General features: G+C 26.7%; 4 protein-coding genes across 4 annotated transcripts; 2 read left to right on the top strand and 2 right to left on the bottom strand.

The window, feature by feature from the left end:
• Nucleotides 1-998: 998 nt before the first annotated feature.
• On the top strand, nucleotides 999-2394 carry Phum_PHUM433660 (zinc finger protein RTS2, putative; the record flags this gene model as incomplete). The annotated part of the gene is made up of 3 exons (XM_002429417.1): nucleotides 999-1251; nucleotides 1324-1526; nucleotides 1684-2394. 3 exons carry the CDS (start codon nucleotides 999-1001, stop codon nucleotides 2392-2394), a joined length of 1167 nt encoding a protein of 388 aa, XP_002429462.1.
• Nucleotides 2395-2894: 500 nt separating this feature from the next.
• Phum_PHUM433650 (erythroblast macrophage protein emp, putative) lies at nucleotides 2895-4565 on the bottom strand (the record flags this gene model as incomplete). Its single annotated transcript, XM_002429416.1, has 6 exons — nucleotides 2895-2996; nucleotides 3081-3264; nucleotides 3373-3832; nucleotides 3914-4136; nucleotides 4255-4440; nucleotides 4527-4565. 6 exons carry the CDS (start codon nucleotides 4563-4565, stop codon nucleotides 2895-2897), a joined length of 1194 nt encoding a protein of 397 aa, XP_002429461.1.
• A 593-nt stretch (nucleotides 4566-5158) lies between these two features.
• Phum_PHUM433640 (methionyl-tRNA synthetase, putative) lies at nucleotides 5159-7421 on the top strand (the record flags this gene model as incomplete). Its single annotated transcript, XM_002429415.1, has 8 exons — nucleotides 5159-5291; nucleotides 5372-5646; nucleotides 5740-5962; nucleotides 6106-6358; nucleotides 6436-6647; nucleotides 6726-6917; nucleotides 6981-7159; nucleotides 7233-7421. 8 exons carry the CDS (start codon nucleotides 5159-5161, stop codon nucleotides 7419-7421), a joined length of 1656 nt encoding a protein of 551 aa, XP_002429460.1.
• A 107-nt stretch (nucleotides 7422-7528) lies between these two features.
• On the bottom strand, nucleotides 7529-10192 carry Phum_PHUM433630 (ABC transporter, putative; the record flags this gene model as incomplete). Its single annotated transcript, XM_002429414.1, has 9 exons — nucleotides 7529-7830; nucleotides 7914-8179; nucleotides 8269-8455; nucleotides 8555-8732; nucleotides 8805-9051; nucleotides 9342-9457; nucleotides 9573-9752; nucleotides 9824-10025; nucleotides 10104-10192. The coding sequence occupies 9 exons, from the start codon at nucleotides 10190-10192 to the stop codon at nucleotides 7529-7531; spliced, it is 1767 nt and encodes a 588-aa protein (XP_002429459.1).
• Nucleotides 10193-14484: the final 4292 nt, after the last annotated feature.

Genomic DNA, 14484 nt, shown 5'->3' with positions numbered 1-14484 from the left:
TTTGTCGTGTCATTAATTAATATTCCGTCCGCCTTTTATTACATTACTATTGACACGATCATTTTCAAAACAATCAACGGTAAGGAATTTTCAAAATAATAATAATAATAATATTGATACAGTTGATAAATAAATTATAAGCTCATTTTAAATAATATTTAATTAAATGAGTTGCATTTGTTTGAGTTTTTTTTTTTCTTATCTGTTTTTACTTTTAAAATATTAACTTTATTAAAATTCATAATAATAATAATAATATTAAGAAGTTAATAAATGCAAGTAATTCAGAAGTAATTAATTATTATTATTATAATTACACATAGCTTGTTTTTAAAACTGATTACCTCGAATACTAAAAGTTAAGTAGCAGGTTATATTGTTTTTATATTATATATGTTTCAGTGAATAGAACTAAATTAAACGTTTAAATATGGTAATTTAATGAGGTATATGTTTAGAATATGGGTACTCCATTTTGTTAAAGTATAATTGTCTGGCAGAATTGTAGTTTTAGCATTATACTAAATTTTTATGACAAATATTAAACTCATATTAAAATGGATTGCACATGAGATCAAATTATTATTGTATATTTCATGAGGAAAATTTTATATATTTATTTCATTCAATTGCTTATTCCCTAGAATCAATAAGTTAATATGTCTGAAATGTCTTTTCATCAACAATAATAAAAATCCAAAATAAAAGCTAAAAGCTTAAACGTTCATTAAAAGTTTCCTAATCAAAAATTATTGGACAAAAATATATGGGAAATTTTAATATATAGCTGTAATGTCTCGCATTATGATATGTCATACAGACGAATTCAGTTTTGCCAACCTTAAAAAAAATTAATTTCAGTTGGTAGTTTTAAAATGAATTTAGAGTATTGAAGTAAACAAAAAGAAATTCTTTAAAGGTTAATTTCTAACCGTACAACTATTGTGAAAATTTATTTTTAATTTTTTTTAAAAATATAATAAGGAGTAGCATTAAAAATGGGTAAACACGAAGTTGGTACACCAAAATATATTGCTAATAAGATAAAAGCAAAAGGATTACAAAAACTTAGATGGTATTGTCAAATGTGTCAAAAACAATGTCGTGATGAAAATGGTTTTAAGTGTCATACCATGTCCGAATCACATCAAAGACAATTGCTTATATTTGCTGATAATGCTAATCGTTATATAGATGAGTTTTCACGACAATTTTCCGACGGGTATTTAGAATTATTAAAAAGACAATTTGGTAAGTTGATGTGTTTCTCACTGCATTTATAAAATTTAATGCAGTTAATTCATTGTAAAAATAATTTTTTAGGTACTAAAAGAGTACCTGCAAATAAAGTTTATCAAGATTACATATCAGACAGACATCATTTACACATGAATGCCACTCAGTGGGAAACATTAACAGATTTTGTAAAATGGTTAGGACGAGAGGGTAAATGTGTCGTTGACGAAACTGAAAAAGGTTGGTTTGTAGCTTACATTGATAGAGATCCTGAAACTATTGCCATGCAGGTATGTTAATTATTTGACTATACACATAGGTTACTAAACTTCAATTTGTTAATTTTGTTTTGGAACAATTTTTCCTTTTTTTTGTAATATCAATTTTCATAAATAATATTTAATTGTTACCTCGATGAAAAATTTTAATATTAACTATATAAAATAGGAAGCTATGGCGAAAAAAGCTAAAATGGAAAAAGACGATGAAGAAAGATTAATGGATTTCATTGAAAAACAAGTTGAAAGGGGAAAACAAAATATAGTACCTGTAGAATATACAGAACTCATAAGAGAAAGTGAAGATGATAAAATAAAATTAGAATTAAATTTAGCATTAAAAAAAGTTAACGAAAGTAAACCTTTGACTAAACCTCCGATAAATTTATTAACGAAAGATAAAAACATGAAAAAAAATGTTAAAAGTGATAGTTTACCACCTTTCTCCAATAAAAGAAAATCAGCTTTGGATGAAATTTTAGAAGAAGAAGAAAAAAGAAAAGAAAAAAAAAATAGAAAAGATTATTGGTTGTCCGTTGGAATCGTTGTCAAAATCATAACGAAAAGTTTAGGCGATAAATATTACAAGAAAAAAGGCGTCATAGAAAGCATAAAAGATAATTACATAGGTAATGTTAGAATGTTTGATACAAATGACCTTATTAAAATTGATCAAGAACATTTAGAAACTGTCATACCATCAGAGGGTAGACTTGTGAAAATTGTCAATGGTGCCTACAGAGGAGAAGAAGCCATTTTAAAAGAAATCCATGAGAAAAAATTTTGTGCAACGTTAGAAATATCATCGGGGTTATTAAAAGGACGAATAGTACAAAATTGTAAATATGAAGATTTTAGTAAATTAAATTCAATTAGTTAATTAAATAATTATTTTAATATAAATAATATATAACTACATTATATTTATTGATATTCTTCTTAAATTAATAATTCAAATACACAATTTATTATTATATGTATATATGTATATAAATAAATTTTATCGATTTTATTAGTATACAGTATAATAATAATATAAATTTAAATAATAACAAAAGATCAAAAATAAAGTATTGAAAATAATTAATAATCAATCAATCAATCAATCAATCATTCATTAAGTTTATTATTTAAAGAGCAAAGCGATAAAATTTACTGAAAATTCTTTTGCCATAAATCCAAACTTTTAAAGGTTTAATGCAAAATACAGAAAAAAAAGAAGAAGCTAAAAGGTATTTTATTACTGTTTATATTTTTCTCATTGGTTTATTATTATTATTATTATTATTATTAATGCAATTACATAAACTAATTATTTTTGTATAAAATTTTTTATCGTCTGCTTGTATATATATGTATATGTATTTTTTGAATATTATTTTACATGACGTATACTTTTTCTAATTTTTTATACGGATAAGATTCTTTTGTTTTCGGACAAATAACTTGACCGTTATTTTCGGCCGCCATTTGTGATAGGGCCTGAAATTACACAAAAAAAAAAAATAATGTTTGTATTGAATTAGGAGGAGGGTGTTTAAAAATAACGTTTTATTCGCGATTTACCTCGTCTCCGTAAACGTAACCGTTTGGTAATGCCATCGGCGTGTTGTGTTCATTTAAAGGCTTACCAGAAATGGCACATATTAAACGACTTTGACTACAATTGGCAAATGGCAAATTAGCAGCTAACTGATTCAAATTATCTTGACAAACTGGACAACTTGCATTACGAAATTCTTTGGCGCCGCTATAACACTGATTGTGAATAAGTTAAGAAATTATTATAAGTTCACATTCATGTTTATTATAAATTTGCTTTTCGAAAAAACAATTTTATCGTTACAAAAAAAAAAACAGGAAAGTAAAATAAAATTGAATAAAAGGATATGGAGTTTTGAGAGCAGATAATCCAGCTTGAAGCGTCACTGTAAATGTGCTTTGTGGAGACAATTGAAACAATCTGTAATTTTCTTGTCGAAATTGTTCTATTAATCTATCCCAACGATCGGGTGATAAAAGTTCTTTGTAAGGACTTAATTGTGTTGTCAATGGCAATGCCAGCAAAGCCATAGCATGTTGAACAGATGGAAGCTGTTCTTTTTCACATGTTGACAAATGTTTTCTTGCATGTTTAACAGCATCTATTCTACGATCGGACCTAATTAATTCGACAAATTCTTGTATTCTTATGTTGAATTCCATGGAAGATTTTAATTTTCTCAGTTTTGATTTATTGTCATAGCACCAGGCAAGGCATTTAGATGTTTCATGTTCAGCTAATGAATTTTCAACTTCTCTAGATACTAAGAAAACATCTAAAAATAAATTTTCACGTAATAAATAAATTTTTGTGATGAATTTTTTTTGAAAAATGTCAAATTTGTAAAATAGCAAACCTATATTTGTAAGATCTCTTAATTGTGATGCATGTGCAAGACATGTAGCACTACCATAATATCCTTGTCTCAAAAAATATTCTACTAGCATCCTGTCAAGACGAGCACGTCGCCATTGAGCAACTGTAGCAGAATTTGTTTCTCCAACTGCTTCTTTCAAATGTTCAAGTCTTCTTTTACAAACATACCCTGCCTGTAATTCTTCAGAAATGCTTTCTTCAGCCTAAACGTTGAATGAAAAGAAATTTAATGGTAAATTCAACTGATTCAACTGAAGTATAATATTTAAGTAAAGACGATAGTTTTATAACATTACAATACACAACATACTGCGACATTACCTTTCTTTTAAAAACCTGTAAACGTTCCACCATTCCCCCTAACAATCTAGAAATTTCTCCAGCTCCAACTGATTCATTTTGTAAACCTTTTTCCAAGTCTAAAGCGGCTGCTTGAACGTGAAATACTTCACGATCTAATGTTTTTTGTGCAGCTCTGAATTTTTTGTTTAATAATTCGTATGGAACCTGTTGAAATGTGTAAAAGTTTGTAACCCGATTTAAAATTTAAAAAAAAATTACTTAAAAAACCTTAAATATTGATACCGCTTTACCTTTAATGTCGGGTGTTCTAGAGATTTGACGTCGGCCATGGTAAAATATATTAGCAAAATAATGTCAAATACAAACAAGAAGTGGAAATGTATTCATTTGTTGTTTTATAACTCAAGTGACGTCACATCTACAATTCAGAGATTTTATTAAGTAAATGTGGCAACATTGTCTGGAAATATTACTTGATAAGCTGACCATGTGTTTGTTTACAAAAACAAAAATAGAATTGTGATAATTTATTTTGAATATATATATTTTATTTTTATAATGATTTGAACTTTAGATTAAAAACTATTTTTAAATAAATTTTTTTTTTTCAATTATTCTGTACAGTTCATTGAATTTATAAAGATAAAACTTTGTACTATTAAATAAATAAATATAAGTTTTTTTGGTACAATACAAAAGTAGGCTATTTTGGCGGCGAAATTTGACTTTACGCGTAGGAAAAATAATTTTTATGGTTATTTTAATATAAGTTTTTTTTTTTAAAAATGTATTAAACAAAACATCGAACCCGTTTTCAAATAACTTATTTGAAAAAATAATGATAATAATTGTGTAGCTTTTAGTCATTAATAAGAATTTTTTCTTTTTATTTGGCCCTTCTCTTAAAATTAGCCTATATAAAATGTTTCAAAAAAAATTTATTGCAAATGCATCTAAGGGTAAAATAATTTCACGTTTCAAACATATAAAATATTTGGAAGTTAGATGGAAAAGCACATATTTTTTGACAACTCCGATTTTTTACGTTAATGCTGGTATATACATTAGTTTAATTAACCAAAATTTACTAAAATCAAGTTTTTTGTCTTATTTAAATTTCATGTAAATTTTTTAGAACCACACATTGGTCATTTGTATACGACTACCATTGGAGATGCCATTTCTCGTTATAAAAAATTGAAAAATTGTAATGTTAAATACATGGTAGGAACTGATGAACACGGATTAAAAGTTAGTAAAGCAGCCAAAGCTTTAAATCTAAATGTTGAAACGTTTTGCGACAACGTTTCAGAAAAATATAAATCATTATTTAATGCATTTGATATTAGGTATAATGATTTTATAAGAACCACAGAAAAAAGGCATAAAAAAACTGCCATAGAATTATGGGTAAAAATCAGAAATGCAAAATTCATTTCAAAGTTTTTTTTTTTTTTTTTTTTAAATTAAAATGTTTTTAAATCTTCTTTTTTTTTTTATTAGGATAAAATTTCATCTGTAGATTTAATTTACAAAGGAGAATATTCGGGATGGTATTGTGAAGCAGATGAAACATTTATACCTGAAAATGAATTGGAACCAAATGATGATCCATTGGTTAGGTATACATTAAATGAAAAAAAAATTGTTAATTATGTTACAGAGCTTAATTATAAATTTAAATTAAGTAAATTTCAAAATGATCTTTTACACTGGTTAGATAGTGGTTAGTATTTATTCAAATTATGTCGACTGTGACAAATATTTACTTTTTAATACTTACTTCCGTAAAAAAGTCCACTAAAATTTCACGGAGAAAATTTTTACTTGTCGGTTTTTCGACAGTTATTAAAATTACATGATTTTTAGGTGAAATTATAAAACCTAATAAATTTCAAAAAATTTTAAGAAATTGGATTGAAGAAGGAAATGTTTTAAAAGATTTATCAATATCTAGACCAACTGAAAGAGTGTCATGGGGTATTCCAGTACCAAAAGATCCGACACAAACTTTTTACGTTTGGTTTGATGCATTATCTTCGTACTTGAGTACTGATGGATACCCTTATTCAAATTTTAAATGGCCTCCAGATTTACAAATAATCGGAAAAGATATTTTAAAGTGAGTAGTAAATGTTCAGTTAAACAAAAAAAAAAAAGTGAATTTGAAAAAATTTTCTCACCATTTAAAATATTTAGATTTCATGGAGTTTTTTGGCCTGCTTTTCTCATGGCTGCTGGTTTGGAACCACCAAAATGTATTTTGTGTCACAGTCATTGGATGAAAGATAATATGAAAATTTCAAAATCGACAGGCAACGTAATAAATCCTTTTTCATATGCAGAAAAATACTCGAGTGATGGTGTCAGATATTATTTATTAAAAGAAGGAGTAGCTCACAGTGATGGAAGTAAAGTTTAATTTTTCATAAAATTTCAGACGCAAACATTGATGTATGAAAATAACAATATTATTTATTTTTTTTTAGATTTTACCGATAAGAAATTAATAGCCATGTTGAATGCAGATTTAGCCGATAAATTTGGTAATTTATTATTAAGATGTACTAGTTTAACAATAAATAGAAATCAAAAATATCCTTCGTTTTTAAAAGGGGATCGCAAAAGGTTTCATACTACAGATTCAGAAAATTTAATTAATGCCCTACAGGATTTGCCAGGTATACTAAGGAATTTTTTATCAATATCCGATTATGTTTGAGTAATGTGACGTCACATTTCAGATAAAGTAGACATGCATTTTGAAGATTTTAATTTTTATAAAGGAATCGACGAAATAATAACGACTTTATCTTTAACGAATAAATTTTTCGAATCGGAAAAACCATGGTACCTGGCAAATAAATCAGATGAATCAGATCATTTGAATTATGTCATACATTTAACAATGGAATCATTAAGGGTGAAGACAAAGAGTGTTTATTTATTTGACTGATACCTTAAATGAATTTATTTCACTGTTATTTGAATTTCAGGTTTGCGGCATTCTGCTACAACCCATAATACCTAAAATATCGGAAAATCTTTTAAATAAACTTTCGATACCGATTTCGAAAAGGAAAATATTTAACATCAGACCATTTTCATGGGAGTGTGACGGTTCGACAGAGTCTTACGATATATCACAGGATAAAATAATGCTTTTCACAAAAATAAAAAATTAATAAATTTATTTTAAGTAATAATAATAATAATAATAATTTTTATTTTACATTATTTTAAATAAGAGGTAGAAAAATTTATAAATGGATAAATATATATAAAATTAATTTTATTTTTTTTCTCTTTTAAGAATGAATATGCTAGTCAAAGTGAAAAAAAGTATGAAACCGAATGATGCGAGAAAACCTTTAAAAACCTGAAATCTAGCTATACCCCAACCTTTGTGTATAATATGACTCATGGATTCAACGGGTAACGTCGTAGGTACGAAATAACTAAAATAACGTAGAAAATTAGGCATTCCCTCCAACGGCCAAATACATCCAGACATTATAATAAATGGATAAAAGAGTCCCAACGATGCGTAATTTGCTTCCGTTACGGTTCTCGTTACGACGGATATTAAAATCCCTACAAAAAAAAAAAATTACAGGTAATTATTATAATAATAATAATAATAATTTTTTTTGTTTTTCCATAATGAAAATTTTTACCAAAACAAATTCCTATAATCGATTGCAGGTACGTCAATAAAAATGCATAAAATTTATCCCCTTTACAATCCAATTTAAATATGAAAAATGAAAATATAAATAATTCTGTGATTTGCACGAGGGATACACAGCAAAGGGTGATTGTGTGAAAAATTAAAATTTCTGTTTTCGATACTCCTGTTACCAAAGTTCTATCCCAAACTCCTTCCAGTCTTTCCGTAATTATTGTTAATGTTGACACTCCAACGGCTAAGAACGACGTTAACCTAAAATAATTGAATAATTTTTTATTTGAATATGAGTTTTTTGTAAATGATTAATTAGTCATTTTTCTTTTTCAGGTGTTTTCCCTCACACTACTATCACTCCAGGTGCCATGAAATCTCTGTAAGTTAATTCTTTGCTACCGTATACAGGTTCATTGAACACTATCGGTATTCTTTCCACGTGAGGATTCACATTACAATCAGTTGCTAAACTTTGTGAATATCTTTTGTACGTATCATAGATTTCCTCTTGAACCAAAGCATTTATTGTAACATCTGTTGGGAATTTCAATGAAAATAATTATTAATTGTAATAATGGTATGAGATGAACGGGGGGGAGGGGGGGTTCACGGTTTAGTAGGTTGTTTTCTTACCAACTGAATCTCTGTAAACTTTAACTCTTTGCATTTCAATTTCGTCATCCGTTAAATCCGTGGATCTATCTCTGATTAAGGTAACCACTTTGGAAAAATTATAAGGAAAGTAAAGCATTTGACGTATGGTACCTTTTTTCACTTCGTGCATACCTTCTTCTTTCGAATATAAATAAACCTAAAAAATTTTTAACACGGGTAAAAATGGCGGCTCTCTGAACGAACCCACGGCAAAAATCGATTTATTTACTTTATTTTGTAATTTTTCTCCCAAGTAATCCACAAATTTGCACGCCAATCCCGTATATTCACATGTGTAATTGTCTTCCCTTAAAATCCCGCCTATTTTATTATGTAGTTTGTAATCTTCGCAATTTGTAAAATTACCCATTTCTTCGTTAACGATTCCAACTTTTGTGTCGTCCGGAAAAGTTCCGACAACGGAAAAAAACAAACAGACTTGAAGAATCGGAAATCCAAAAGCAAATATCAACGTTCTAAAAATCGTTTAAATTTAAATTAAAATTTAATTTTTGATTAAATTGGTGATTTTTTTTTTTTTTTTTTAATTTAAAAAATTAGTTTTTTTAAAAATTGTTCCCTTTTAAATAAAATAAAAATTTTTTCAAAGCCATCTATCGGATTTTAATGGAAATTATTTAAAACAGTTTATTTAGTTTGTTTTTTTTCCGTCGGAAAGCGTGGTCGCGTTTAAAAACCGTTACTTTCGTTTCGTTTCGTTTTTTAAATTTTAAACTTTAAAAAAATTATTATTAATTAAAATTACCCGGGATGTCTTTTAAACCTGAAAAAATTCTTTGTCAACATGGCTTTTGCGTGTCCTTTATTTGTAAATTTTAATTTTTCCGACAGTGGTTTTTTATACGGTTGAAATTCGATTTCCTAAAAGAAAAAAAAAATGGCGGCGTTAAAATTACAAAAGAAAAACGCACAAGTATGTTTAACACTTAAATTGTTTTTGAATCTCTCTCTCAAAAAAAAAAAAAAGTTTATTTACTCTTCTCTGTTGCCTTTCCATTTCATAATTCCTTTCTTTAATTTCATTAAACAATGATTTTTCAACTTGTTTCCGACTTAGATGAACAAAAACATTTTCTATTGATGTACAATTATATGTTTCTAATAATGTTTGAGGTTTACCTTCTGCTAAAATTTTACCATTTCTCATTAGTCCTATCTGCAACACAAAAAGAAAATGTCCATCAAGTGTTTCGGTCAGTATTTTTCTATTTTCAAATTAAAACTCACACAATGTGCTTCATTTGCTTCTTCTATATAATGAGTTGTTATAATAATTGTTTTCTTTCTCTCACTTGCTATTTGTACTAAATAATCCCAAATTTTTTGTCTCAATACAGGATCCAATCCAACGGTTGGTTCATCAAGTATAAGAAGTTCAGGATCGTGTACCAAAACAACAGCCAAAGACACTCTCCTCTGTTGACCACCACTGTAAGATAAGTTACTATTATTAATAATAATAATAATATTTAAACAATAACAAATTCAAATCACTTTTTTTTTTTACCTTAAATTTTTAATTAGTTTATAACCAGGTGGTAAATCTAATAATTTCGATAGGAAATTATATCTTTCATGTATTTCATCATCTGTCATACCAAATATCCAACCGAAATGTTCCAAAGCTCCCTTAACGGTAAATTCACCCACCAAAGCTATATCTTGCGGCATGTAACCAATTATTTTAGTTGATAAACCGGGGGGGCGACCCAAAACCGTTAGGCTACCACTTTGAACGGATTTTGTACCGATGATTGTACTTAAAAGGGTTGTTTTACCACATCCGCTCGCACCAAGGAGTCCATATCTTTAAATTTAAACAATTTTTATTGAAAATTTTCCCTTACGAATCAAACAAATCGGAAAATTTACTTACATGGTACCCCTTTTAACCGTCATGTCCAAACCATCCAAAATAAATTTTTTATCTTTCGAACCATAACTTTTTCTTGCATTTCTAATAATAATAGCGGGTTCATCGTCTTCGTTCATACCGAACGCCCTGCATCGAAAAAACATTATTATTATTATTATTATTGTCTCGAAAAGAAAAAAAAAAAATCACTCCTTCTTCACTTTCATCAATAACACGACTACTCAATCGTTTGTTTTCCTTTAAAACCACCCCCTTCGCGTTTTACTTCTTTCTTATTCTCCCCTCCCCACTCCTCCCCATCCACCACCCCATCGAGTATCGATCTGGTAAAATAATTAATTATTAATTTTTAACAAAAAAAAAAAAAAAAAAAAAATTTATTAAATCCCAATAATAATTTTTATTATTAATCGGTCAATGAACCACCCTTACCCCCCTCCTTCCCTTCCCTTTCCTTTAAACTACCCTTATCCTTTTCTTAGGGGGGCAGAGGGGAGGGAAGAAAGTTTTTTGGACTTTTTCAACTTTTTAATATTTTTTTTTATTGTTAATAATTTATTAATTTTAAATAATTAATGACGTAAAACAACAAATTTTTGTTTTTTAATTTATAACAAATGTTTTCCGTTAATAATTAATAAATTTAACAGAACTTATTATCAAAGAAAAAAAATTACGTAGAAATTTCTAGAACAAAAAGAGAGGGAGAGAGAGAGAGAGAGAGGGGGGAAATATTTATAAAGAATCGTTTTATTTATTTATTTATTTTTATTATTATTATTTCGAACGGTTAATAACTTTTATCACACACACACACGATATTTATCGATTAAATTTAATTAATTAATTAATTAATTAAAGATCGATAAAAATTTAATTGATTTTTTTTAAAATAATAATAATAATAATTACGTGAAAAGCGATGAGTTTAGAGAGAGAGAGAGAGAGAGAGAGAGGGAGGGAGGGAGAGGGAATGATGCATTTCGATTTTTTTTTTTTTATTTATTTAAACAAACTTTTTAAGGAAAAGTTTAATAATAATAATAATAAAATTGGGTTTTCCGCGTGCTCCATAACGATTAAATAATAATAATAATAACAATAATAATAATAACAATAATAATAATTTTATAAAACAAATAAATTTATTTATTGTTTTATTTGCTTACAAAGGCATTTTTATTACCTGAGGACGTTCTACATTTTGTAATAACAAAACAATCAAACAACCAACAAACGTGACTTTGTTTTTGTTTGTTTTTTTTTTTCGAATTTCCTTATTAATAATAATAATAATAATAATAATTTTTTGTAATTGAAAAATATTAACGAAGGATGAATGATGCGTGCATGCAAAAAAAAACTTTCGACCTTTTGACCTTTGTCAATCATTAACGAATAATTATGAATAATTTTCGGTACCCATGTCTTTAACTAATATTTTTTTTACAAATAAAGTTATTAATAAATAAATAAATAAGTCTGATGATACCCGTCGACGATGGGTACTCATGTCGCGAATGATGATGATGATGATGATGGTCAAGGTTTTTTTTTTTTTTTTAAAAAATACAAAACAAATAAAATTAACAAAATTGACGCTCCTTTCGCACTTTTTTTTTGGCGGGAAAATTATTACGTGGGATTAGACTTTTGCAAAAAAAACTCGAACCGTCGCGTAATTAATTTTCTTTGTTTACATGTTTCCTTTTTGCACTCGCCGTTGAAATAATAATAATAATAATAATAATAATAATAATAATTGCTTAATCGGCGTATTTTTGTTTATTTTTTTGTTATTTAATACTTTCAGGCCGATTTACAACTGGGTGATGATGTTACTACCACCACCACCACCCCCCACCATTACCACTATCGAGTATATTTGAATTCTCAGAATGTAAACCCCAAACTTTCCCTGCCCCCCCCCCCCCAAAGCACATTGCAAAAAAAAAAAAAATTAGTAATTTTTCATGACTTTCGTACCTAACGTTGTTCATTAAATACATGCAATATAATTTAAATATGATGACGTAATAACGATAATAATAATAATTATTTTTCGTTTAAAAATTACTTAAAAGAAAAACGGGGGGGGGGGGGTTAATTATTAAATAATACGTTATTTTTACATCCGCATTTAAACCCCCCCTCCTAAAAAAAAATTTTTATTTTCATTCAAAATTAGAAAAAAGGTCAATAATAATAATAATATTGAAAAAATAAGTACGATGATGACGTAGGAGTGAAATTAATAACAATGCAAACGTTTGTCAAACGTCATGTAAATCATCATTATCATCATCATTATTATTATTAATAAATGACGTTTGGATAACATTAATTTAATTTTTTATTTAATTAAAATTTGTTTGTTGTATCAACAACAACTACAACCAACGGAAACGTTTTTTTTTACGAAAGAAAAACACGCACGTTACGATATCATAAAACAAACGTAAAAGAAAATTATGATGATAATAATAATAATGATGATGATAATAATAATATTTAAAGCGAAATAAAATTCGTCGTGACTAATTCGTGCAAATAACGAATAAAAAAAAAAAAGAAAAAAAAAAAAAATTTCACTAACATTTTATTTATTAAATTGTTTAAAATAAATAATGATGATGATGATGATAATAATAATAATAATAATAATTAAACGAGGGCAAATATTTTATACGAAATTAGAACGAATTCCTTTCTTAAAAACAATTTTGAATATATCGCACTATTTTTGTTGTTGTTGTTGTTTGTTACAAACAATTTCTTATTAATAAACTTTGTATTATTTTTATCCATTTAACAAACAACAACAACAATAAGTTCCGGTTGTTTTACATAATATTTATTATTATTATTATTATTAAAAACGTTTTGTAAATTATTTAGAAGTAAAATTTTTTTGAAAAAAAATGAAAAATTTTTCGATTCTTACATTTGTCCAACGCTTTTATTTCACGTTCTGCTGTGGTTGTTGTTGTTGTTTGTTGCTCTCACTAACATTAATAACATTTAAATAATAATTATTACAATTTAACATAACCTTAACAACAACAACAACAACAACAATTGCATATCCGACAACAACCGGTTTAGGTAATGACATTCAATGTTAAAATCACGGATAAAAAAATTAATAAATTAATTAATTATTAATGCATAAAATTAATATAAATAATAATAATAATAATAAACAAATTACTATTATTAAAAATAAAAAAAACGATAAATAAAAATCAATAAATATCGATCGGTATTGATTTTTAATCGTGACGTGTTTAAAACATAAAAATTAAATACTTTACCTTTTTCTGTTTTACGTTTTTTAACCTAAAAAAATATTAATAATAATAATAATAATGATGATAAATTTTAGTTAATAACGTTCACCGGCCGCTTAATAACAACTAAAAAAGTAACAAAAAAAATTTGTATTATTATTATTATTATTATTTTTTAAATCAGGTAACGCGTTAGAGGCTTTTCCTCTCCCACCACATTAGTGGAAAAATGAATTAACTTGTTTTTTAATATTTAATGTTCGAGAGGCGGCGTGAAATAAGGTAGGGGGGGGGGATAAATGGCGTTAAACGTATTATTATTATTATCATTTCTTCCTTCCCCCTTTCAATAGACGATTTAATTATTATTATTATTATTTACCTGAATTTTACCTAAATATTAATACCTCACGTGTAAAAAATTATTTAACGATCGTTTCAGGTAAAAAAAAAAAAATAAAAAAAAATTTTCCAAAGGGGTGATTGTTCTAATTATTAATTAATAAATAATATGTATCGTTTAAATCATTATTATTATCATTATTATTATTATTATTTCGTATAAATATCAAATGAACCGTAAATGATTATTTAATCGCATGCTTTTGTTTTCTCGTTTTTTTTTTTTTTTTTTTTTTTTTTTATTAACGCGATTAATTTCGTTCGAATTTTATTTATTGATTTATTTATGTATTTATTAATTGTCTTATCAAAACCGTAAC

The sequence above is a fragment of the Pediculus humanus genome, genomic scaffold (assembly GCF_000006295.1).
Source record: "Pediculus humanus corporis 1103172108202 genomic scaffold, whole genome shotgun sequence".
Taxonomy (NCBI): domain Eukaryota; kingdom Metazoa; phylum Arthropoda; class Insecta; order Psocodea; family Pediculidae; genus Pediculus; species Pediculus humanus.
This window is presented reverse-complemented; position numbering and strand designations above follow the sequence as displayed.